This window comes from Cataglyphis hispanica, chromosome 12 (genome assembly GCF_021464435.1).
Source record: "Cataglyphis hispanica isolate Lineage 1 chromosome 12, ULB_Chis1_1.0, whole genome shotgun sequence".
NCBI lineage: Eukaryota > Metazoa > Arthropoda > Insecta > Hymenoptera > Formicidae > Cataglyphis > Cataglyphis hispanica.
Genome location: NC_065965.1, coordinates 496,629 through 523,268, shown reverse-complemented (window position 1 = coordinate 523,268; position 26,640 = coordinate 496,629). Strand labels below are relative to the sequence as shown.

Genomic DNA, 26,640 nt, shown 5'->3' with positions numbered 1-26,640 from the left:
ATATTCGATTTAGTGGTACGATTCGGATGCGCCGGAATCGGACGGACTGCCGTCCGATTATAGTAAGCGATTGACGCCCTTCGAGAAACTAATGCTGATACGCTGCTTCCGCGTGGATCGTGTTTACCGCGGCATCATCAATTATGTTACCGATATCATGGGTGAACAATATATTACGCCACCACATATAAGCTACGATATGATTTACGAGGAGAGTACGCCCACCATGCCCGTGGTCTTCCTCTTGAGTCCAGGCTCGGATACTACTTCGGAGCTGATGAAGCTGGCCGATCGTTACGGCTGCGGCGGTGGAAAGTTCAAATACCTCTCGCTTGGTCAGGGTCAAAATAAGGTAGAGAATAACAAATGTGATGTAATCTGATTTTTGAGATTTATTAATTAACATTCTGCAACAGTGTCTTACAAAAAGCTATTTTTACATAAAAGCATCTTTTTTATATAACAGATTGCGATGGAATTGTTGGATGTAGCGATAGCAAGAGGTCAGTGGTTGATGCTTCAGAATTGCCACTTACTGTTATCTTTCACAAAAGATCTAGAAAAGATTGTAGAGAACATAGGAAAGCCTCATCCTGATTTTCGCTTGTGGCTTACCACGGAACCAACTCCCAGTTTTCCAATTGGAATACTGCAACAATCCCTAAAAGGTATAATAAAATGTACTTTGTCGTTATACATCGTATTCTAGAACGAATAGTTTGCAGTGGTAACGGAACCACCGAGCGGATTGAAGCTAAACTTACAGAACACATACATCAACATGCGACCACAGGTTTTGGAAAGTTGTTCCCATCCTCTTTACAAGCACCTAATTTACGTTCTAACTTTCTATCACGCGGTTATTCAGGTAAATTTCAGATAATCAATATATTTAATTAATAATTAATAGAATTTTTATTTAAAAAAAAAATAACAAAATATCATAGGAGAGAAGAAGATACGGCAAAATTGGATGGAATATTAAGTATGATTTCAACGAATCAGATTTTAACGTGTGTACTATCATCCTGGATACTTATTTGACAAAAGCACTGGCAACAAAGGAGTCTAGCGTACCGTGGAACAATCTCAAGTATCTAATTGGAGAAGTAAGTTCGCGATATAAATCTCTTATTAAAAATCTTTTCCAATTTTTACATTCTTCTATTACTGTCATTTTTTTACTACTACTATTACTGCCAAAACATCTCTAAATAAATTTACGCTATTTATCGTCTTTTCAATTAAAAATGATAGGTAATGTACGGTGGAAGAGTGATAGATAGCTTCGACCGTCGCGTCGCTTACACGTACATGGATGAGTATTTCGGTGATTTTCTGTTTGATGAATTTCAACCGTTCTACTTTTATAAGAATACTGTCAAGTACGTGATACCACCGGAAGGAGATCGCGACGATTATTTACAATTCATCGAGGAGCTTCCTCTCGTTAATACTCCCGAAGTATTTGGATTGCATCCGAACGCCGAGATTGGATACTTTACGCATGCAGTTAAGGGAATATGGAGGCATCTCATTGAACTTCAGCCACAAACCGGTGCGGATACATCATTTTTCTTTGATTTACATTATGTGTCTGCAATATTAACATTATAATCGTTTATTATTATTATTATTATTACTACTATTATTACTACTGTCATCACTACTATCATCATTATTATTATCATTACTATTATCACTAATATTCTCACTATTATTATTATTAATATTATTACTATTATTATCACCATTATTATCATAAGATTGAGCGTAAGATAAAAGTAGTAAAAGGATATTTAATCAAACGTGATTCTATCAAATTGAAAACAAATTATATATTTTTATTTCTATTACTTTGTCTATAAAATTTATACTCCGTCCAGCAAAAGAATAATCGCGGTCTACGCATAGGCAGACAAAGTGGGAAGAGCAAATTATTCAGTATATGTAAATATGGTACGTTCAGGCTATATATAATTATAATTTCAATATGAAATCAAAATTGTAATATATTTTGTTGTAATATATTTAAATTGCACGGCAGAATAATTTACGAGATAATTAATAAAAATAACATATTTTTATTAGAGATCGTTCATATTATGGAGAATTTTAGATTTTAGGGGCTTTGTGAACATTTTACTAACAGAAAACAGAAACAAAGCAGTATGGCGGTAAAGGGGAACTTTCTAGACGTTCTGTGGGCGGAAACCTGCCCGAAACAGACGAATTTTTGATCCGTGCTTATTCTCTCGCTGGACAGAATATACATATATTTCAGAAGAAATATCAATCTTTTTTTATTTTTGTAATTAATGACTGTTTGTAGCTCGCTTGGATAAAAAGAGTAAGTCCTACATTAAAAAGCACATTGCATTTTTCAATTTATCATAATAATATGCCATGTGTTAAATTTTCAGCGGTAACCGTTATCGGTATCAGCAAAGATGAATTCATTGATAACATAGCAAAAGAAATTTTGGTCAAGATACCTGAGCTATACGATATTAACAAAGTCAAGAAAAATTTCGGCGTGGCTGTAACACCGACCGCAATTGTCTTGTTTCAAGAATTGGAAAGATTCAATCAATTAATAAAAACGATAACGAGGACATTGAATCAGTTAAGAAAGGTCGCGCAATAAATCTTCAAGATTTGATAATCTATCATAAACCTAAATAGAGGAGACCGGGGTGAAACCAATTTTTCAATATTTTATTTTTAATGAAACACACGAAAGAAATATCGATGTAGCGATTATTGTTTTCGGTAAAACGTACATTTGACTATCGGATTAAATTTTTAAAGTTATCTTAATTTGATAATAATTAATATATTTGAATATTTTTCTCATATCTTCCACGCTGATCAAACAACCCTATGATCAGGATTGGTTAACTTACAGTAGGGGGCAAGTAGACAATATGGGATGCAATCAATTGGGAATATGTTATTTGCAGCTTAATTCAATGATAATAAAATAGCATAATATTAGGAAAGTTTTATGATAAAATATTATATAGTTATTTCCGATGGCATAGGTCATATTATAAAATTAAATGTCAATTATATGAATAAACTACACATATTCTTCAACAAATAAAAGATAAATCTGTATTCATAATAAAAAACAAAATAATCTTCTTTTTAAATAGTAATTTTACATTTTTTCTTATAACAAATAAGTTTAATCATTATAGCTAATACCTCGTGGTTAGTCAACATGCTCCAAATAGCTATTTTTATTTTAATCCTTTATCTAGCTTTTGAATATTTATGAATCTAAATAAAAATGGCCCCAATCACTTGTCTAATAAACAAAATATAAAATAGTGGTATGACATTTATTTTTTTTTGTAGCTACATGAAACTCAAAAACAAAAAATATTAGAAAAAAAAAATTTATTTACGTAATCAATTTTTCGACATAATTTTATAATTTTTTAACTGACCGCCGCATCTATAATTGAAGGAGGAAGTATACTTCTACAGTGAATTTTGACGCTATCAGGCGTATCCGTGCAAAGTTATTGAATTGATTACCTATGGACAACCTGGTCTCCCCTCTGTAACAATATGTCTCACAAAATATTTTCACTATTTACTCTTATAAATGCCATTTTATTATTGCATTTATTTAATTTTTAGATTTATATATTAAAGGAAAAGACAATTCTTAAATTTTTTGCAAAATTATTATATTTTTCTTGTACTTTTTATAATATAATATAACTAACTTTTTCCTCTAGCTTTGTGTATGCTGAATCTATCGTGTAATTTGGAAAAAAAAATGCTTCATCTTCAATTTTAGGCCATCATGGGTGAAATCGGAATGGACGCGATGCTGGAAAATATTTCCATGGCGCTTTATAATGGTAATCTGCCCAAAGAATGGGCCAAATTCGCACCGGACACACAGAAAAATCTTGCTGGTTGGATGGACCACTTTCAAAAAAGAATAGACCAATACACTAGTTGGGTAAGAGATTGAGCGCGCAGGTTATTGCAATCCTATTCGATTCATTCTATTTTGATTAATGATACTTTCTTTCACCTTTGTCAGTCTGGTGCGAACGAGCCAGTAGTACTTTGGTTATCTGGATTACACGTGCCGGAAACTTACCTGGCGGCTTTGATTCAGATGGCTTGTCGCAAGAACAACTGGCCTCTCGATCATTCTGTCATTTACACGACAGTGACGAGATTCTCCAAGCCTGACGATATAGAAGAAAGACCCGATCTGGTGAATTTCATCGTGCAATATTTGTCTTATTTTTCAATGTATTTTATTACAGACAATAATGTCAATAATTACTATGTTTTTGTAAATAGGGCTGTTATGTGTACGGATTGTATTTGGAAGGTGCCAGATGGGATATCGAGGAGCATTGTTTGAAAAGATCACATCCGAAAATTTTGATAGAGGAGTTGCCTATATTAACAATCAAACCTACTGAAATTCATAGATTGAAATTACAGGTATTAAAAATATTACACTATTTCTAAAGATTCAAAAAATTCATATGACAAGTCATGCCTTTGAATAATTTTTATAAAATGATATTAAATTGGATTGTAAAATAGATAATTTATTTTTTATATTTGCAGAATACGTTCAAAACTCCCGTATATATTACATTGAACCGGCGAAATGCCCTTGGTGTTGGTTTAGTTTTTGAGGCAGATTTGGCGACCCCGGAACATATTTCGCATTGGGTACTCCAGGGTGTTTGTCTTGTATTAAATACAGATTGATAAAATGATATTTGAGATCAACGATCAAACTTTTCTTCAGTACACTTATTATGTATTAATATCACAATTAATTAATATTCAAGAAAATAATCGTAGTATAAACACAAACAATCATTAAATTATATTCTTAACTGTCATAAAATTTGTCTATGTTTATATTATATGTATAGTTCTATAATTTTTTTATTACACGAGAATAAAGAGGAGAAAAAGAAAAAATAGAAAATCTTTTCTTTATTTATAAATTTTATATTCCTTTAATATTGATCTATTAAATCTTAAAACTACATACTACCACTTAAATCTACATTTAAGTTTTGTCATTCTACCCAGTGGTTATTTTTCAAGTGTTTAGCGTTTGACACTTTTCCGACACATTGCGACAATCCAGAAAGATCGATAATTAGTACATGAACATCTTTGTTTTTAATGTGTATTTCTATTATACATTTGCTAGAGTGGTCTCCATTTTAACCCATCATAACACCATAAAACTTGTAGCAACTCTAAAAGTGTTTTTATCGTCAACAGTCATACCACGTTGTAAAGCACCAGTTCTCGTCCGATCACTGAAGTTAAGCAACGTTGGGCATGGTCAGTACTTAGATGGGTGACCGCTTGGGAACACCATGTACCGTTGGCACTCTCTTTTTTTTTGCTTATTTTAATTTCTACTGATATTGATATTTTTTTTAAAAACAAGCTTATAAATGTTTTGCATGTATAATAATAGCAAAAAAACTCGAAATAAAAAAACATTTTCTAAATTTATATTGTTTGAAAATCAAACAAATAAATCCGAATTATAAAATGAATTAAAGAATCACAAAATAATGGATTTTGACATCTTCGTAAAAGGAAAAGTTGTAATTAATATACTTCTTAATTTATGTCGAAAACTTTTGATCGTAAATATTTTTTGAAATCAACGGCAAGAAATAATGAAAAATTAGTAATTTACAGAAAAAGAAAAGAAGACGGATAATTTTTTTCTACAAATTTTAGTAAATAATTTTTAAACGAATAAGTGGATCTAAATCAAGTTTTGTATAAATATTTATTATTATTTATTAGTTTTTTTAATATGAAAATTTTTATTTTATTTGTAATATTTTTTCCTTGTCAAATTTGTCAATAAGTGCGATTTTCCACAAGAATAGTAACTTTAAACTTAAATAATTTCCAAACCGTTAAAAATTGTGCTCAGTTTATGCACAGATATTCAGAAAAATAGTAGAAAAATGAATTTTTTTATGGAATTTTCATGCTTTTATATTTTGATATATGAAACATATATTCTTAATTCGCTGCAAATTAAAATCTTCATAACTTTTGATCGCTTCAAGGAATTGACTTAGGATTTTTTTATAAGTTTCTAAACATATATATGAATAATTTTGTACAATTTAATTAAATTCCTTTTGTACAATTTAATTAAATATTTCAAAAATAGGTGCAAAACATCCTTAAATTATAGTGATAATAAAAATCAACTTTATTTATAATTGTCTCAAAATTCTTAAAATATACATATTTGTAACTACTCTAAAAGTTTTACTATCGCCAACAGTCATACCACGTTGTAAAGCACCAGTTCTCGTCCGATCACTGAAGTTAAGCAACGTTGGGCATGGTCAGTACTTAGATGGGTGACCGCTTGGGAACACCATGTACCGTTGGCACTATCTCTTTTTTTTTTGCTAATTCAAGTTTTATCAATATTGATATTTTTTTCAAATACATGTTTAAATTATAATAATGATAAAACTATGTTATTTACTTTGATAATAAAAATCGATTTTATTTATAATCGTCTTGAAATTCTCAAATTATTCATATCTGTAGCTGCTCTAAAAGTCTTACTATAACAGTCATACCAGGTAAAGAAGCAGTTCTCGTTCCACAAAAAACCGCTTTAATTTATTAAAAGATTCTGAAGACACAGACATTCACTGAAGCGACGCCTACAATAAACAGGATTATCATGCAACAAATAACAAAAAACAAAAGTTGAGAAACTTAGAGAAAAAGTACAAAAAAGAAAATCTCAACTTAATGAGACTGCAATAAATAAAAAACTCAAAACTGAAAAGGATTAAAAAATAAGAGTTACTGCTTACAATGTTCATCTTTCTTATATGTATTAGTTAGCGAGTTATATAAAAACATCAAAAACTCATGTAGATTTTAAGATGTATATTAAATAATATATTGCGTTTATTTTTAATAAAACTACTGTTCAAATAATAGATTTTAATAAAAACTAGTGTTCAAATAACATATAAGTCTTTTGATTTGAACAAATGATTATTTTTCATCAATTAAAATTCCTCTTTTTTTATAAAAAGTTTCCCTCTTTTTGATTATAATTCTCCCATTTTCCTCTATAATAAAAAAATAGAGGGTACAATCCCTGCAATAGTTAAAAATTTATTGTGTATAAAAAGATTTGTATTTCCCGCTAATAAACAATTCGTCTAACCTAACATCACTCGACAAGCTGTCACTCTAGATTCCAAACGTTACTATAACCTATTCGTTTTCTATTTAGTTATCAAATCACATTTCGCGCGATGATTCTTCACTCTAAACAAACTAAAATAAATATCTTTTTTTCTTATAGCCACAACAAGTATTTATTAATCTAAAACGACTGAAATAAATAGTTGCATTTATTAATTAACGAGAGATCTATACAATGAGCAAGAGAGAGCGAATCGTGGCGTCACCTGTCAACACGTCGAGACGGTACATGCTACGTTTTCGCGTCGCGCGATTCTACGAGGTGAGATTTAATCGGAGATGCGGAGATCGCGCGCATTTCGCGTCGAGCTCTCGATATTCGCGGTTAAGTATTGCAAGTCTCTTGCACTTGCTTACGCGAATTTAATGTCAAAGTTAATCGAACGTCGCAAGGACGCTCGCAAGCATAAAGCGCTGGCGAGTTGAATGGACATTAGAATTACTATGATCTCACAGCAAAACGTCAATTGATGCGCATGAATGTGAGGAAATATATGATAGAGAAAGAGAGAGAGAGAGAGAGAGAGAGCAAAAGAGACAGCAAGCGAAGCGAGCGAGAGTGAGAGAGAAGGAGAGGAGCGCAGATACTCTGTGGAAAGTCTGAAAGCAAAATTGCAAAGTACGCGTTCGTCACGCATCGAGTGTTTGTCACGGCTGGCTGGAAAAAGCGCGTCGTTTTCCAGGGAAAAATGAGAGCGATGTCTTCATGCTCGGTAAACCGATTAACGGTTTTATTCAATTAGCTAAGTCGATTGTTCGAGACTGAACGTGTTATGCGAGCATTTGACAACTACACAATAGGCAGCTATTTATCGATTTTTCCATAACGTCGGTGAAAATTCGTGCCTCGTTAGGAAAATTTAGATATTCAAGCATTATCTCGATCTGTGTTTATCTTGCACGTCGCTTTCGAATCGAAATATCAAAGAGATGCCAGTGACTCTGAAAATATTTTAGGTTATGTTTGTTGTGCGACACCGTTTTGTTTTGTAGTACTTTGTTCTATCATAACGGAGCTTAAAGAATGTTTAAGATAAGAGTGCGATTTTTAGAAACTTCATATCGCAATGAATCGTCAATTGTTCAATTATTTTTTCGGGTTCAATAGTCAAGTTGCTTACACTGTGTTTATATTGTTTTGACATTTCATTCTGCAAATTGTTTTCCAGCAGTGAAACTATAGGAGGAGAATCTGACACAACACTCGAGAAGATAGGAAATGTACGGCGCCGAGAGGGAAGAGGTATCTGAAAGTTGGTTACATACGTATGATCTGAGCAGTACTATGATTCCCAATATAAGTACAGCAATTGACGATGAGGAGCATTTCTGCAAACTCATTTTATATAAGGAAATTAAAGATTCAAGGTATATTATGACTTATTATATGACAAGATAATACAATTGGCTTTGACAAATTTCATTTATCTTTCAGAGTACGAATATGGGATGTCATCATTCTAATACCAAATCTCTTGTTCCTTTTATTCATCGCAATGCGATTTAATAGAGCAAGGCTTAAGTTACGTGCAACGAGTAGTCCGATATTTTTAGCATTCTACGGTCTCGTTATTTGTAACGTAGTTATATCAGTGATACGCTGTATTGTATCGATGTCAGTAAATGCAGCAGCGACGGTCGGTGGCAAAGCCGACAAAGTTTTATGGGTCACAGTGAGATTTTTTCTACTATCCACCGAGATGAGTGTAGTTATATTTGGCTTAGCATTTGGTGAGTGATATATTTGAAGTTGAGAAGGAAAAGATGCACACAGTATTTGCTAACATATAATTTTTACTTTGTTCCCACTTAGGCCACTTGGACAGCCGTTCTAGTATTCGTAGAGTGTTGCTCGCTACATCATTTATAGCGCTGGCATTTACGATCACTCAAGGCACATTGGAATTAGTTTTGCCAGATGATACGTTTCATATTCCCAGCCGTGATTTTTACGTGTTTGGTCACGGCGGTATGATGTTTTGGTTTTGCAGCAGTCTCGTTTTTACTACGGTACATTGCGCCCGCTATTTTGTTTTTTCTTCTGTTTTTTGTCAGAAAATGGATATAAATATTATTAAATATGTCGATATCGCTTCTAGATATACCTCTTCATATTAATACTGCCATGGACACGGTTACGAGACCGCCTAGCACTTCCTAGTAAGCAGTTCTTAGATTATATAATAATTTGTCTCTGATTGTGACTGTTATATATGTATGCTTCCTGTTACAGCACGAAAAAGCTTTTACATTTATGCCGGAACGCTAGCGACATTGGATCTAGTGCAATCAATTGGCGCAGGCTTTCTAAACTACACGCAAAATCCAGTGGGGTTATGCATTGTAGACTTTACAGCAGCAGTATATTTAAGTCTTTTTACTCCTTTGGTTTATCATACATTCCTATCGGAATTCTTTGGGTAAGCTACTATAACAATAACAATATTACAACAGTAACATATTGTTACTACAACAGTAACGATATATTAACAATTTGAACAATTGAGTCATTATGCATGAATAATATATTTTGCAAAATTATTTTGTGTTTCCAGGGTTTCACAACCTTCGATAATGTTCTCTTATAAAGCGCAAGTGGACGACGCAATGGACGAAGACACAGTGTCGTTACCACATCAACAGAGTTTTTCATCCTTGAAAACCGACAGCGATTACATCTATCAGGTCCATACTCCTTCTATTCACATACCGCTGTATGATTCTCAAGCATTGAAATTCTCCAAGCAAGGAGCTTCTCTTTATTCCTTAACATCAACTAAAGATCCGAAAAATAGCGACTCGAGCACCTTCGGTTCACCAATTAGGTCATATCGCTCGGTAACCGGTATTAGAAGCTTCGATAGAGATTTCAGTACGGAAAAGGATATTTCAGAATTGACTGATCATCCTTTGATTAGATCTGACGTCTTGTCCGTCACCCAAAAGAGTGTGCCGGATCTAAGATTTTCCAGCCCGAATCGGAAAGCCGTTTCTGTAACGCATGTTAAGTACAGCGGTCCCAGTAGTGTCTCGAATTTGCTCTTCTCGCCTGATACCGCTAGTAACTTTCTCTACAAACCGAAAACAATCGACAGTAACGTTAATCTGTATTCTCAAACGAGAAAAAGTAGCTTAGAAGGTGTATTGGATGACGAAACTGTAGATCACGCGGCTATAGTTGAGAACATTCCGCATGGACATAGTAATTTTTCGGAAATACCTCAAGTTCCAGCGCTAGAAAATAGCTTACAATCCATTTTGGAAAGTGGGACGCACAAAATTGAAATGGAGGATTCCCAAGAATCTCAATTAAAGATAAGCGATGATTTAGCGCTCCAAGAGAGCGCTGCTACTGTAAACCCAAGCTATTTAACGACGCGTTCAGACACTGAATTCTTCAAAATCTCAAACGATATGTTACCTAGTGTATCCGATACTTCGAATATAACAAAGCAATTACTTCCTAGATCGAATTCTTCTCGTTCGACCATTGCTCACAGAAAGAACAAAAATGATTCCAAGGAAGGAGATTCGGGTGGTTTAAGTGATTATTTGTTATCTATAACATCTCCAAAATTCGAGAAACACAAAAAGACACAACAAGATCCTGATCCCTCTCAAGATTCAGATACAAACTGAATCTTTGTAAATAGTTTATCGCTAAAGTGTCACGTTTCTATACCTGTACATTGTGGATAACTCTTTCAAGTTCTGCATATTGACTTATTAATAATTTTATTAATTACTAATAATTCCCTATATAATACGCATTATAACGTAATGATGAGATACCATTTGAGAGCTTTATTTAGCTGTAAATATATCTTAGCATGTTTAGAAAAATATCTCTCGTATATAAAATTAAATGTGTTGATATAGTCAATGCACTTGTTTTCATTTATTTACACTAACACCGGGTAATTTCCCTTGGCAACGATATTACTGCTTGTTTACAAATAAAGTCTTGTAAATATTTTCAAGTGTTATTTCGTGTGCAACGCACTATTTGCACTGTGCTTCAATAATGCAATAGTACGACGCAATATTTTGTTATTACATAATGCTTTGATGCTCAATTATCGCAGAATTTAATTTATTGTTGACGTTATGTTGTTAGCTTCACGGTAATTTAATAAATAGATTGGTTAACTGATTGATTGGAAGTCTTCCTCGGAATGCAAAGCGGAATGTTCTTTCTTCTTTCTTTGCAGAATCACAGCGTTTATGACTCGACCCAGTTCGACACGAACGCTACGCCAATCAACCCGCTCTACGCGGCGTCTCTTCAAAGCCCAGATAGTATTACCGGTTACAGTATAGACAGTCAAGAAGCGCCGAATCCACCAAATGGTTATCAACAATGAACTGTTGCACATATCAATTCGGTATACTACAGAAAAAAACTGCAGAACAAACCTGGATACACACGAACAATTATCTCGTGTGTTCTCTAATAACACTTCTCTCTATTTTGCTTATATTACAATTTTACTTTGTGAGATTCCCTCTAAATACGAAGAATTCGCTATTTTTTTTTCGGAAGGAAAGTGTCGTACGAAAAAGAAGTTCGGAATTAGAGTGAAGTAGCGTTACGATTGTCGCGAGTCGAAGGAAGAATTCTAGTCGCTCTTAATGAACTTTCAAGGCCGTAATAAACACGAATGCTTTCGGTCTTCATGTGATAGTTGGCACTGATACGCCAAATTGTGATCGCAAAATGCTGGAAGAAATCTCGTAAAAATTCGAAATCTCCAGATAGATTTTAATTTGCTTTGTTATTAGGGTCAGAGGTTTTTTTCTCGAAGAATAATTAAATTATAGCTTTAATTTATATTACTTTTGTACGAAGTTAGAAAGGGACTTTGGGATCGTCGCGCGAGTGAATTTTTTATAGCACTTGAAAAAATGAACTTTTTTCAGCATAACGGTCATTTATCTCAAAGTATGTAGAAAGTACATAGATGGTTTTAGGATTCATATATACTGCCTCCCGACAAAGACATTCTCATTAGTCATATTTTTTTTACTCATTAAATATATCTTTGTTCAAATAAAGAGAGTTCAGTAAAATATAATTATAGAAAATAAAAATTTATATCAACATTTCTTTAAAATTGTCATCCTTACGCAATAATTAAATAATATGCGACTTTTGCAATATCCTGTATAGCAATGCGATCAATCATCTTTATTGTTGTGTATTGAAAACTGCAAAAATTGATATGACGATCATGTGGAATACCAATAAGACAAAAATGAAATACTTAGATTTAACTTTCGAATCTTGCTTATTGTTTCTCCGTCCTCATCAAAATGGACGTCGTCGTATCGTTCTAAAGTGATCCTTCTTGCGCGTGAAATTACACGCAAGCAACAAGTTGGACACGCGCTATTTTCTTACTTTTGCATCGAAAATCATTAGATCGATTATATAAGGACAATAGGAGTCATTAAGATTAAACGTCATGCGAAGATAATTTTTTAGATTTAAGAAAAACTTTTCGACGCTCCAATAACTATTACGGAAGACTCCATCCATGATGTATATACATGATCTGTATTCTAATGTAAAGGATATCATACTATTTATATATATATATTAATATATATACATATTATACATATATTTATCGATATTACGTATCTATATAATCTGACGATTCAACTGGCAGAACATTCGCTTCTGCGCTATCCGCCTTTTTTTTTAATTGAACGTTTATCGATTTCGCGCAGGGAAAAAGATAAAATATACACAAAATTAGCATCATAGAATTGACAAAATGTTTATCACACAATATCCGAAGATGCGATTGTAGATTCATGAAGTTGTAGATTCCTCCGTTTTCCTACGTACATTTCAGAGGAAGAAAAATACTAAGAGCGAGAAAAAAATCACAAGTGATAACGTAACTATGTATTTTCTAGCGTTTAAGTCATTCGAATTTGTACATACGGAACAGCATGGAACAGTGTTATATAAGGAGTCTCTCTCTCTCTTTATCAATTGCAATTGCTTTTTACCATCTTCGATTATCAATCACCTCGCATTCTTTATGAACGTTACCTGCGATCGTCTGACCGTGTGTGATTCTTTTGTAAGCATCGAGTGCAGTGTATAAGGCAATATTATGTGACCGCGTCATATAGCTATAATTGATTGAAAGAAAAGTAAAATAAATATAAATTACAATTCATTGTATGTTTCGCATTTTCTCGACCATCTTACGTAACTTCCCCATTCACATGATGTAATCTAATATACATTATCTTGCAATTAGTACGAATTGACAAATTTTATGATTTACGTTAATCTAGTTAAATATATATGTATTTTACATCAATCTATGATTAAATTTGTTAATGTGATAATAAAAAAATAAAATCTGTGTTGATATGTATTAAGACATATTTATCTCAAAACTCTTGACGCTAAAGGCAGTCAATAAATCTTAATTCTTAATCATATTTTGAGCATGATTCTCTTATATTAAATATAAAGTAAAAATTTTTTGGAGAAATTCTCATACTTTTAATAAAATACAGAAAGCCAATATGGACCAAAGAGGCTGCGGAGAAATTTTAGTTATGCGAGCATTTGTCAGATGGCGAAGCAAGTACATCTCTAATGTAATCTCTGAGAATTACTTTATGCTACCTTTTTCAGAAAGAATTACAATCACATATATGACAAATGGTAATTTATTACAAATCACTTTACACATTATGTATTATAGTGCATCTTATTATGGCAGAAATGTCATATCACGATATTATATATCTAAATAATATTCTGAATCGTAGAAGAAATCATATTTCCCGACAAGGCAAATGCAACCTTTCCAAAGTATACCAACTTAAACACTGTTTGATAATTCAGTACACTACGATATATGTAGATAATATTATTCATCAGCGAAATCTTTAGCATAAATACGAAGGGATCGTTGACTCTTGTCACTTTGCGTGCCGATCGCTACGATCACGTTTAACGTCACGAAAAACTTTCTCTTTATATTTTAAACTCGGTCAATGGCGTATGTTATTCAATGAAGGCGAGATTATGTTCACAAGAGCGTGTCGAGTTCGAGATTGGCAGGCCCAATGACTCACAGACAAATATTCCGCAATGCAAATAATCCAATATATTATCTGTATAACATGATAGTCGCAGTAGCTCAAACAGTTGTGCGGATCGAATAATGAATAATCCACCATACGATTAGAATTTGAATATATGTTTTATGTAAAGAGTTTTTAAGTCTGTGTATTTATATCTCTCGCATCGCTTTTTTTCATAGTTTGGACGGCAGCAAAGGGTAGAAATTCCAAACATTGCGCACTATCGCGTCGTCGCACGTGAAAGCTCGAAGTGCATCAGGATCTGGAATGAAAATGGAAATAAATCAATTCAATATTCAAATAAATGCAACTCTAAATAACAAAAAAACAATTAAAGTATTTCAACTTTGTCTTAAAATTTTAATTTTATAATCACTGATCTTGGAAAAAAAAAAAAATATATATATATATATATATATATATATATATATATATATATTATCTATATAAATAAATCTATCATATCATGGTTAAGATATTAAAATATATATATAAATATATTTTAATATCTTATCCGTGATATGATAGATTTTATTTACGGAAAGGGTTTAAAGATTTGTATGACATATGATGAAACATTGACAAAAGCATGAAAATTTCGTAGACTGTTCTACTATTTCTTCTGAGCATCTGTGCGAACCTGAGCATAATTCTTTTAACGGTTTGGAAATTATTTAAGTTTAAAGTTATTAATGATTCTTATGGAAAATCGCGTATTGTAGCACTTATATATTGTCAAGAAGAAAACATTGCCAACGAAATAAAAATTTTCAAATCATTTTATTAAAAAAACTCTAGTAAATATTTGTGCAAAATTTAATTTAGATTCATTTATTCGTTTAAAAGTTATTTATTAAAAATTGTAGAAAAATCTCTCTCTCTCTCTCTCTCTTTCTCTTTCTACTAATTATTTGGTTTTTTTTTGTTTCTTGCAGTTGATTTCAGGTGGTACTCACAATCAAAAATTTTTTTTGTAAATTAGAAAAAATATTAATTACGCTATTTTTTTTGTTGCTATTAACTATTTTTCTTTACGAAGATGTTAAAAAACCATATTATTTTGTGATATTGTAATTCTTTTTATAATCTGGATTTATTTATTTTCAAACAGTATAAACGTAAAAAATGTTTTTTTTTTAAATTTTGACAATTCTATTTGCTACTATTGTACAGCCAAAACATCCTTAAGATTCGCCCGAATCGCACTTTGATGTAGCTCTACAGTAGTGGAGTCTTTTGTTCCCCGTGACGCGGAAGGCTTGCAGTTCAGGCACCGTCCAAATGATATAGTCGTTAGATCGTCGTCAGTGGGCAATTTAGATTTGTTTACTGACTATCAGTGCGCAAATATTCCTGCAGGGGCCGGTCCATCACGGCGGCCGGCACCGCCAAGCTCATCCGCGGGTACAACACGGCACCGTCCGAGGAGAGCGCGTTGCACACAATCATTCCCAGCATCTCGCCGGTGGCGCGGCTGATTATTGGCCCGCCGCTGGTACCGCTCTGGGCGCAACAAGTTGTCAGGAGCGCGCAGTTCATCGAATTGGAGATCACGCCGCTGCTGATGGTCGGCTGGACGGACGAGGAGAACGGAAATCCCACGGACACCACCGGCTCGCCTGCGAGCAAGTGTGTACATATACAATTAATATGATTTATTTCAAATAGTATATTTTCAAATAGTATGTTTTTTTGCAAATATGTTTTATTTTTATCCATTAAGAGATTCAAAAGTCTAATCATGTTAATTTTTTACATATTAAAAAGGTGCACTATTCAAAAGTTATTGAACAGAGAAAGAATGGTATTGATAGAAACGGAAGAAACTAGGAGGGAATCAGGAGACGATTAATAACATTAGTAAATGGTGCTGTTTTAATAAAGAGATAATAATTGAGAAATTATAATTCTGTTTTTTCACTTGTACGATGAAGATTTTCGTGAAAATATTGCAATGTAATTGATAAACATATCAATAAAAGCAAAACTCTTATGGTAATGTGTAGTACAATAAATAGACTTTTATTGTGATCGAGTAAATGGATGACTTATATCAGTTTCCAAGTTGAAAGAAGGAGGCCAAATATCAATTTCACCATTAACGACGATCAATTGACCCAATTTTTTCGCAATTATACGTTATTTCTGTACTGATGTAGAAGAAGGTCAATGTTCCTGGCGTTGAGACGCCAGTAAACCATTTGATTCGCTGCTGGATATATCGCTAATTTCCTCTCGTTGAGAAAAGTTATGAGAATAAGCTTTAACCTATTGTTCTAAATGTTCTAGATAACAATTCAAAGTGGTCAAAATTATTATAAATAATATATGCCGTTATCGAATATTTAGAGATTAAAAGCGATTGAAGAAAAAGAAACTGAAAAATATAACAAAATACTCACCTTTTACAATCGGAGCACGAGACAATCGTATCGACTTCAATAAGGGATCTATATCCTGTGGATTCACTCTTAATACAGCCACGTCGTAAGGCTGATTCTTCGGAGTTCTATACAACAGTTTCGCCCACGTGCGTGAATTGGTCTGGTCTGTACTCATTACAATTGATACCTCCCTTTCTGGCGCCTATCGGAATTTATTTTGACTTAACTATAATTTTGCCGCACATTATCTATCTGCTATATTTCGTTACAATACCATTACCATTTACTGAGCTTATTGCACAAAATGCGATCAACTTTTTTACGTCGCCAACTAAAATGTACTTTATATTTTTTTATATAGATGTAATATATACTTTTTTGTTACATTTTCGTATAAGTTTCTAAGAGTTTGATTTTACCTCGGCGACGACATGTGAGCACGTTAGGAATGTACCAGAATCCTTGTCCACGAGGACGCCCGTACCCCAATTAATCCCACACCTAACAAGCACGACTCCTCTATCTAGCGTTTCTATATGTCAGAACAAAAAGATGAAGATTTCATTGTATGTGGATACATAAAAAGTAATACAAAAAATATTTATTATATAATATTATATAATAAAATATTTACGGACCATTTTCTTGGCGACTTATGATCGGAGGACATCGAGGATCCTTCTTCTGTAAAATGTTGAGCAAACACGGAGCAAGATTGGCGGCAAAGGTATAATCCACCCATTCTCCACGACACCAACTCAACGGTGCAATCACCAATCCGCTGATAATTCGACGTTTACTGCAAAAACATCCGTGTCAAAGAAATTTCGAACGATAAAATGAGAAAAATCATCGATTTGATCAATTAAAGACTTCTATTAAAATTTTACTAAGAGAAAATTTAAAAACCTAAAACTTCTCGAAGATAATTTACATGGTATTTTGCATATACTTGTTTAAAATAAAGAGAAAATAACTATTTTCCATAAATCTTTTGACAGTAGAAAGATTCAAGGATGCCTTTCGAGTAAAGAGAGTTTCTAAATAAACACATCCAGGAGTTTTAGGAGTCGCCGTAATTACCAGTCCGGAATGACGTAGACGGGACCACCCTCGCTACCCGGAAACGCGTACGCGTCCGTCATGATGACGCAGCCTTCGTCGCCGACGACGTTGCTGACGACACCGCGCGCGATCGAACCGATGAACACGGGATTGCCGAAGGGTGTGGACTCGATTTCCACGGACGCTCCTCGGATGGGATTCCGCATAGCTTGATCCAACAAACAAGAGAGAGCTTGTTTGACCGATGAAATTTCCACGATTGTTTTTTTGTCGGACTCGGTGATGAAGACGAGCAGATAGATCGATCGTAGAAATCGATCGAACTTGATGGACGAATTAGGAAAGTTCCACGTTTCGAAGAACTCGTCAAAAGTCTTCGTCAGTAGCGGACACTTCCAAGCGGCCACGATGCTGCCTAGATGCTCCTGAACGCGTGAATAATCGCCCGATCGAGAACCATCGTCGATCTCTAGATCCCGATAGACGCGAAATTTCAATTCGTTTGCGAGTTCCATTGGCGCGATCGTGAGTTCTCCCGGTATCATGTCCTTGACGAAACGCGATATTGCGTGAGACTTGTCGATAATTAGGCTCAATGCGGTGCCATGTGTCAGTACCCAATTTTTTGAGATTGAGATACCAGAGTTTCCTTGCGAAGTGATTCGTGTATTTTCATCGATTGGCGAATGCACTAAAAGGGCGCTGTTTGGAGTGTCCATCTTTTCGATGATGCTGCACATAGAAAAAAAGGAGTATCTCAATTTTTGAATGATGCCCGAGTTGAAAGAAGGATGAATATATTTTTAGAATTGACGTAGCTAATATATTTTTAATATAATACATTTTTTATACATTATATATGCAGGGTGAATCACTAAAAGCATTACAGGCTAATATTTTTAAAACTGAACGAGATATAAAATCCTTATTTTAACATCATCGATTTTACATATTAACTGCAGTGTGAAGATCAATTTTTGCCCGCCTTGATATCAAATAATCACTGGAAAATAAGAACATCATATCTCGTTCAGTTTCAGAAATATTAAAGTAACACCTTTAATGATTCATTCTGTATATATAAACATGTTTGAAAATAAACACTATGTATTATTTATATTGTTAAATATTATATTTATTTAAATATGGAAAAAACATTTACATTATTTTTTTAGAGGTACACAATTTCGGAAGAACCTGAATTAATTTCTCTCTTTAAAAATATTATTTATGTATTATAAATTACAAATAAAATTTGGGCAAAAACTTCATAAAAGTATCTCGATAATTCTCATGAAAAATTACATTATTAAAATTTTTAATGAGGTGATGAGATATTTTACATATAATAAATGAGCTTTCAATCTTTGCGTGTGTAGTCAATCAGTATGATATACGTGTATTGATATAACAGCTGTGTGTTACACATAACTAACAGTGCGTGTAGAAATGTGGTAGAGATATTGAGCGATCAAACATCGAGACTGTACTCTAAGGCAAGCTGTTTTATCCATCACACAATTCAGCAGTGAAAGGGTTAATTGCCGCGAGCGCGGCACCGTAAAATCGCGATATTCACTCAATAGAAAAAAGTCCGACGCCTAAGAGAAAAAAAAAGAATAGAAGGAAGAGGGAAAAAAGTCAAGATTATATCGTCATTTAACCATGAATCATGAGTTCACGCGTCGCACGCGGTGAACTAAAAAAAAAAAAGAAACGAGATCAGGAATTAAAGATCTGACGGAGTCAGAAATGACATTTGCGTTCGCATTACTTGCGCGAGGCTGAGTATCCCTCCGTAAATGTCACATGGCGATAATGCGCTTGTGAAAAGCGAAGTTCCTATGACCTTAGCCTCGAAATTTATGGAATTTTAAGAATATGCTCCACTTAACTACAGGAGATCACTTATGTAATACGACAGTTTATTTGCATTTCTTATTACAATTATTTATCTCACTTCTTTAATGCTAGCTACTGTCATATTATTAGCTAATTGTTATATTATTATTAATTATTAAAAATTGTATTAATAATTATTAGTAATACTTAATAATAATATTTTTAAACTGAAGCTATTAAATATAATTTGTAATTTGCATTGTTGTAGGAGCCGTCGTCTCGCGAATATTTCAGATTTCCTTGACATTAAAAAGAGAAATATGTTTCGAAACACCAGAAATCGTGCAGCGCACGAAAGCGGTTATAATCCGTCGCATTTTTGCTCGGTGGCTCCAGAGCCAAAGTGGAGCACGATGCAGGAAAGTCTTCCTCTAGGAACATAAAAAAGTGCTGAAAATAATCGTGACTCAGAAAATACGCCGAAATACATATGCGCGATAAAAGGAGGAGATCAGTGCAAAAAACGCTACAAAACCGCGCAGAATGTACGTCACATTTTTGTAGTAAATATGTGACGTATTAAAAGGCCTGGTTTTCTTGGAACGCTAGTAGGAAACTGGTTTGGCGGCACGTGTCGTAAAAATAAAAAAAAAAAAAAAACTCAAAGGACAGAAGGGAAGAAAACATATCATCCATAAATAAATGCGACAACAGACAGAACGCAGATGTTTGAAGAGCCTATGATGAGATGATGACATATAATACGTATATGGAATAGAGTCGGCACTAAAAGAAGTCGGCGCTAATTATAGACGTCTAGAGGGGAATAAAAGAATTCTATGGTTGAGAAAAAAAGAAACACGCGTGTGCGGACTGCTTCAACGCGCGTCTCCTAAAGATGAATCGGACGACCCGACCGTGTTTTTGTTCTGAGTGTTTAAACAGCAATAGCGATCTAGCCAGGTAATATCGCAAGGAATTTCAAGGTTGTCGAAATTAAACACAGATCATCCTCTTGAAACAATCTTTATTGCATTTTTATTGTATCCCTCTACATAAAAAACTATAAAACATATCGCTTTTTCTTCTAAAGGTGTGTCATTTTTCTATTCCTTCTTTCAGAAGAAAAGAATGTATTCACACATAATAATACTATTATTAAAATATTGGCTCAATGGCGGCAAAGAAAATATGGCAGATTCAAGAAACATAATAGTAACCAGACCCAGTATAGGCAAAGAGATGTTGCAGTTAGTATGTCCAGAAAAAAATCAGTCGCGGAACTTTTTGAATGCACTATGTATCTAAACCTCATTAATTGGATCCTCGTAACTCTTTGGACTTTGTGGTCTTCTCTTCGAATCCGCCCCAGTGCCTCTTCCCGATCGACTTCTGCGTTCTTTTCTTCTTGTTTCCTCCTTCTCCTGACGATGATGGCCGTGCGACCGCTTACCAGCCGATCTTCAATGAAGATTGCCGACTATCCGGTCCTCTCATGCGTGTATTTCTTCTTCTTCTGCTCGTGTATTGATCGTTTGTGATACAGGATATACACATGCAAACCTACGTAAGATTACATCGGCAACCATGTGTATGAGCAATGTAAATTTGTTGTGTTGAAAGAGTTTCGAGTTCGTCGAGAGCATCAATAATGTCGCTATATAACACAATATTCCAATATCTTTTTAATCAGTAGAAGAAAGCAAAAACAAAATTTGATTCATAAAGTCGTGACAACGTTTTTCTTCCATGATAATTCTCATTAACTTAATTGTTGGCTGTTACCCACAATCCCTTGTGAGTGGGATAAAATATAATACAACGATAACAGACTGGCTAGCCTAATGAACGCACAATCCATCGTGTAGTCCTTCTTTCTCGAAGATATCAAAACTTACGCACCAGTCTCATCACTTAATGAACCACAGACGCGTGGTTCATTTATAATACGACGAAGCACTAGATAAACGCCTAATTAACGTTCGCGAACTAATTCTGCTACAATCTCGCAAAAGATATCGCTGTAATTAAATCTAAGCGGACATTAGCGAAGTCTGTAAAACAGAACGGATGGATTTGAGATTCGGGAGGACAAGATGGGAGAGAAAGTAACTCTTTTCAAACTCTTTCTAAAAAGATAGATCCATTATGAAAATACGAAAAAAAGAATAAATGTCCCTTTGTTGCGGAAAATTCAACGTATACGAGATAAACGATGATCACGTACAAGTTCTAGACATTTAGTCGCGTTTTTATGAATCACTCATACACAGAGTATCTTAGACTACTCGTTTACCTCTTTTATTTTGAAAATAAATGGATAGGAAGAAATGGATAGAATACTAGGAAGTTGGGACAAACATGCTTACCATAAAAGCCTGTCTGGAGTTTCTGATAATGATATTTTCATTTTTGGGAAACTCCCGGAGGCAACTTAAAAATTTTAAATGGCTATATGGGGCAACAAGGATATCGGGTATTTCCAGTATTTCAAGACTTTCTCAAAAATTAAAGTATCATCGTCAGAAATTTCAGATAGGCTTTTATGATAAACATGTCTGTCCCAACTTCTTAGTACCATCTCTTTTTAAAATTAAAAGGGTAAGATGGATCTGAAACACCCTGTATATATATATATATACAGGGTGTCCGGCGTCAATCGCATCACCCGTCGTATGCAAATAAAGCAGATAAAACTGAGGAGGAAAGTCCTGTAATATTTTTTTTTACAACGCTTAATAAGAGAGTTATTATTGAGTAAAGTTTGGCCAATCATCGCCGATCTTTAGCCAAACGCACGTCAGTGAGACGCTGTAAACAGCTGAGCGCTCACGCACATGCTGAGCGCGCGGCTCATTGACGTGGTCCAGCACGACTAAAGATCGGCGCTGAATTCCCACACTTCACTCAATAATAACTCTTTTATTAAGCGTTATCAAAAAAAAATGGTACAGGATTTTTCTTCTCAGTTTTGCCTGCTCTACCTGCACACGACGAGTGATGCGATTAACGCCGGAACCTAACCTAACCTAATCTGTATATATTTATACCATGACAGAAGTATACACGATTCTCTCGTTTCGAGGCATCCGCGAACGATGCACCATCAACTATCACAATTTTCTCTCCTTGTTTCCATTACGCGTCATAATTCTTTTATATATTTAAACGTAGACGTTAAAGAAAGAGAAGCAAAAAATGCTTCACGCGCGTCCTCACCGCGCCTGTTCGATAACTGACCGGTTCTACTGCAAGCGCGGCAAGATGGCAAGGCGTGCCGCTATCTAATTTTCTGCTCGTGACTTAGATCGAATAACGATGGTCTTCCGTGCCGTTTAAGTCGCGCGCAGCCTCGCCGCATCGTTCAATTACTGAAACATTACAAGGATTTCGCAAACGCCGCCGCGGCGGAACAGGCACCGGGTTCGCAATTTATGCGACAATTAATAAGTACCTGCCGATCGTCGGCAGTAGTCACCTGGCCGCTGGCAGTGGTCATTCAAGTTCGATTTTTATCCCGCGTGAGTCTTAAAAATCCGCGTACACATTTTCTTATACATCTGATTAGCGTGTTTTATCATCGCATTAAGTTCTTGCGTTAAAGATACAGTGCGTAATCAAGATTTATTCCGTCTGTCAATGAAATGAATAGCCTGTGATTCGATGATAAAATATTTTAATACATGTAATAATTACACGATAAAACATTTAAAAATAAATATTTATGTGTATTTTAAAACTTTTGCCTTATCAATAGACGTATACATATCTTTGCTACAAAAAAAAAACACATTATATGTGACATGCCAAAGTCATCGGTAGTTCGCTGGCCCAAGGCTATCCTCGGGTTCATCGTGTCCAGAAAATATGCTTGGTCGCGTTAACTCGACGATCATCAAGCGCGCTCGTTTTCTTCTCATCGCCGCCGGGATCGGCTTCCTTTCGCGATGAATCGCGAAAAATCGGACTCACTCGTTGACGGGATGGAAAATCGCCGGCGATGGCAAAAGGAAGAGGCTACAGCGGGGAGTTAGCCGTTGGGGCGTGTCCGGGACTGGTAAACTGGACTAGTTTTTGCAGCCGAGTCTTGCACCGGTAGACCGCTTGGCACCTCGGAACATACGGTCCACCGTGCAGCTCGTTATCGTGCTGGTCGCGGAACGTGATCTCATTGCCAGCGAGAGAGAAGCTGTCGACGGAGAAGCGGTTCGCTTACTTTCCAGCACTTGGACGAACGACGACCTCTCAAAAAAATAGGCGTACATTCCAAGGAATCGATCGATATTTATTCTCTGCAAAGTTTTTAGAAATTTTGAATCATCTAATCTATTTTATTAAGTTATACTTTGATTAATCTTTATAATTTCAGATATTTTTCAACGAAACACAAACGCGACAACGGAAAACAAATTTATAACAAGAAGAATGTACGTACCATTTTAACTATTTTAATAAAAAAAAAAATTAAACTTATACATATTTTCTTAAGAACTGTCCTAAGCTTTTTAAATCAATTTTGTATAAGTTATTCTGCATCTCTGACTAATAAGTGCAAATTAATTCATATGCTTACGAGTTGATGAAATTAAAGAACGAGAATTAAATGAACCCGAAAATATTGATCACAAATTTTCGCAGAAATTGTTTGATTCATCGCAAGGATAATCGTCAATAGAAACTGTAGGCTTGCCACAGACTAGAGGAAGGCATCGAAAGAGTGCAACGAAACGAGTGCAAAGCGGCAGTCCTAAAAAAAATTATTCGAGGCCTTGATACGCAAGGACAAATATACACACCTCCAGCAAAGTATTCATAAATAACCGCGTGTTTTTGCCACGATGTTTCGAATATTTCTTCGTGAGACGAAAGTCTCTCTTCCCCCTTTTCTCGATTCTCGATCGTTCGAGCAGTAAAATGCACTTTCACATAATAGCTGCGACAGTTTCATAATTCAATTAACGATATATTCGCCGTATCGCCAATCGTTTGTGAATACGTAAAGGAGAGTAACGGAATAATTTCCCAATGAACAGACGTTTACATTTAATAAATACATTCGACATGATTCCACGATTACACGATTACACTCATTGGAAAGTTTAAGGAGCATTTAATGAATGTTTGGCGCGTAAAAGCGTATACACAGAATAATTCCGCAAAAAAATTTTTATATTAATGTTTTAATAAGAAAGAATAAATTACGATGTTAATTTTTGAGACTCTAGTTTTATCAAAAATTATTCTGAACTTTTTTAGAAAAATAATTTATCAGGAAAAAAGCTATCGTTGGTTGAATCGAGTTGTACAGGGTGTCCTAGACCACCCCGTACACCCCTTTCCTTTTAAAAACTAAGCATTTTAGAAAAAAACGTTTTGAACAAAAATTGTATGAGTTTGAAGGGAACATAAGATGGTGTCATTGGTTTGACCTTGGATGGCATTGTTAAGGTCAAGTCAAGGACCCCTTTAATTTCTTAAATAGGATCCCCTATTTTTTTTGCATATTCTTATAGCTTATGTCGAGAGCTTTCCAAAACACTATAATAAAGTATTTTTTCATTAGGAATTTTTTTAGTTATTTTGTATCTTAATCTGACATATTTTAATATAAAATATTTCGAAAATTATTTAGTGTTCGATAATTGTATCATAATACTTTTATGTACAGAATAATAAGATGAATCAAATGGTGTAAAGAAAAAATGAATAATTGTTATAAAAAATATATTGCAATAATTGCATACTTTTTTTAAAAAACAATTATTTTCTGTATACCATTTGATTCAATATTATTGTGTACGTAAAAGTATTACGATACAATTATCGAACACTAAATAAGTTTCGAGATATTTTATATTTTATACTAAAATATGTTAGATTAAGATACAAAATAACTAAAAAAATCCTTAATGAAAAAATACTTTATTATAGTGTTTTGGAAAGCTCTCGACATAAGCTATGAGAATATGCAAAAAAATAGGGAATTCCACTTAAGAAATTAAAGGTGTCCTTGACTTGACCTTAATGATGCCATCCAAGGTCAAACCAATGACACCATCTTATGTTTCCCTCAAAACCATACAATTTTTGTTCAAAACATTTTTCTCTAAAATGCTTAATTTTTGAAAGAAAAGGAGTGTACTGGGTGGTCTAGGATACCCTGTATATCGTATTGATGTTGTTGCACAATGTTTTTGTTCTTTCTTTAAATAATTATTGTATAATTATTGTATTTAAATGTGCAGAAATTATAAGCTACTAAGAAATGTAAAATACTTCGTTATTTGTACGCTAAATAAATTTAGATAAGCATGTGTGCTTGCAAAATTCATTTCGTGTCATATATCACAATTCGATTCGAGAAAGAAAAAAAGAGGAAAAGGAAAGATATGCCTCCGGCACAAGATCTTCGATATCGCCTGCCATGTTTTACACAAGATTGCATCGTGGACCGCGATAATGGGCTATTGTTCAGAAGTACCGCGGATACACACGACGGAGAGGATAGCCATCGCGTTGACTGGCGATATGTTCGATAAAATATATTTTTCTTTCTTTTTTCATTTCTCCTCTCGTTGAACCATTCTCCAGAGAGTTTGCAATCGTCGATATAACAGATCGACGACTATATTCATCGTCCCGTCACTCGGTGAGTTCGATGCCATTCCGGTGATTAGTAACGGGAATTCTCTTATCGTGAAAGAACATATACGTATTATATTTCATGTAAAGAAAACTATTTTAAGACACACAAGATATCGAAAGATTTAAATATTGATCGCGTAGAAACGTATATGGACTTGATTTATCAAATTATTTTAATCACAGCAATTAAAAATTACCCATATATTTTTAGCGATATTTTTCCTTAAACATTTCTTTAGCTTAAGATTCTGATTTCCGCACAGTTTTCATTATTCATAATTATTTTTAGCTGAGAATTTCATAT

General features: G+C 34.2%; 3 protein-coding genes and 2 non-coding genes across 7 annotated transcripts in view; 4 read left to right on the top strand and 1 right to left on the bottom strand.

The window, feature by feature from the left end:
• Positions 1-4,954, top strand: part of LOC126853581 (dynein axonemal heavy chain 10) — a 29,613-nt gene extending 24,659 nt beyond the window's left edge. The window contains exons 43-52 of the mRNA XM_050599430.1: positions 14-352; positions 467-668; positions 726-868; positions 948-1,109; positions 1,258-1,558; positions 2,424-2,635; positions 3,815-3,982; positions 4,067-4,246; positions 4,336-4,482; positions 4,612-4,954. Of these exons, the coding sequence (XP_050455387.1) occupies positions 14-352; positions 467-668; positions 726-868; positions 948-1,109; positions 1,258-1,558; positions 2,424-2,635; positions 3,815-3,982; positions 4,067-4,246; positions 4,336-4,482; positions 4,612-4,758 (2,001 nt within the window). The 3' untranslated portion in view covers positions 4,759-4,954. The remainder of the gene's footprint in view (positions 1-13; positions 353-466; positions 669-725; positions 869-947; positions 1,110-1,257; positions 1,559-2,423; positions 2,636-3,814; positions 3,983-4,066; positions 4,247-4,335; positions 4,483-4,611) is intronic.
• Positions 4,955-5,281: 327 nt separating this feature from the next.
• LOC126853804 (5S ribosomal RNA) lies at positions 5,282-5,401 on the top strand. Its single transcript, XR_007688022.1, has one exon. It is a non-coding gene; the product is annotated as a 5S ribosomal RNA (ribosomal RNA).
• Positions 5,402-6,320: 919 nt separating this feature from the next.
• On the top strand, positions 6,321-6,440 carry LOC126853803 (5S ribosomal RNA). The gene has a single exon (XR_007688021.1). It is a non-coding gene; the product is annotated as a 5S ribosomal RNA (ribosomal RNA).
• Positions 6,441-7,387: 947 nt separating this feature from the next.
• On the top strand, positions 7,388-11,483 carry LOC126853328 (transmembrane protein adipocyte-associated 1 homolog). 3 transcript variants are annotated; one of them, XM_050598961.1, is made up of 7 exons: positions 7,388-7,543; positions 8,454-8,649; positions 8,717-9,012; positions 9,095-9,291; positions 9,381-9,441; positions 9,515-9,701; positions 9,837-11,483. In XM_050598961.1, exons 2-7 carry the CDS (start codon positions 8,501-8,503, stop codon positions 10,918-10,920), a joined length of 1,974 nt encoding a protein of 657 aa, XP_050454918.1. In that variant the 5' UTR covers positions 7,388-7,543; positions 8,454-8,500; the 3' UTR covers positions 10,921-11,483. The 3 variants fall into 3 exon arrangements, with proteins under 3 accessions (XP_050454918.1, XP_050454916.1, XP_050454915.1); XM_050598959.1 differs by lacking the exon at positions 7,388-7,543 and adding an exon at positions 7,550-7,994 and having other exon boundaries at positions 9,837-11,482; XM_050598958.1 differs by lacking the exon at positions 7,388-7,543 and adding an exon at positions 7,550-7,994 and having other exon boundaries at positions 8,451-8,649; positions 9,837-11,482.
• Positions 11,484-13,964: 2,481 nt separating this feature from the next.
• The window catches only part of LOC126853332 (peroxisomal leader peptide-processing protease), a 78,483-nt gene continuing 65,807 nt past the window's right edge, over positions 13,965-26,640 (bottom strand). The window contains exons 2-7 of the mRNA XM_050598970.1: positions 17,868-18,581; positions 17,423-17,583; positions 17,204-17,316; positions 16,803-16,986; positions 15,735-16,019; positions 13,965-14,662 (exon numbers count right to left, since the gene is read on the bottom strand). Coding sequence (XP_050454927.1) covers positions 14,574-14,662; positions 15,735-16,019; positions 16,803-16,986; positions 17,204-17,316; positions 17,423-17,583; positions 17,868-18,568 — 1,533 coding nt within the window. The 5' untranslated portion in view covers positions 18,569-18,581 and the 3' untranslated portion in view covers positions 13,965-14,573. The remainder of the gene's footprint in view (positions 14,663-15,734; positions 16,020-16,802; positions 16,987-17,203; positions 17,317-17,422; positions 17,584-17,867; positions 18,582-26,640) is intronic.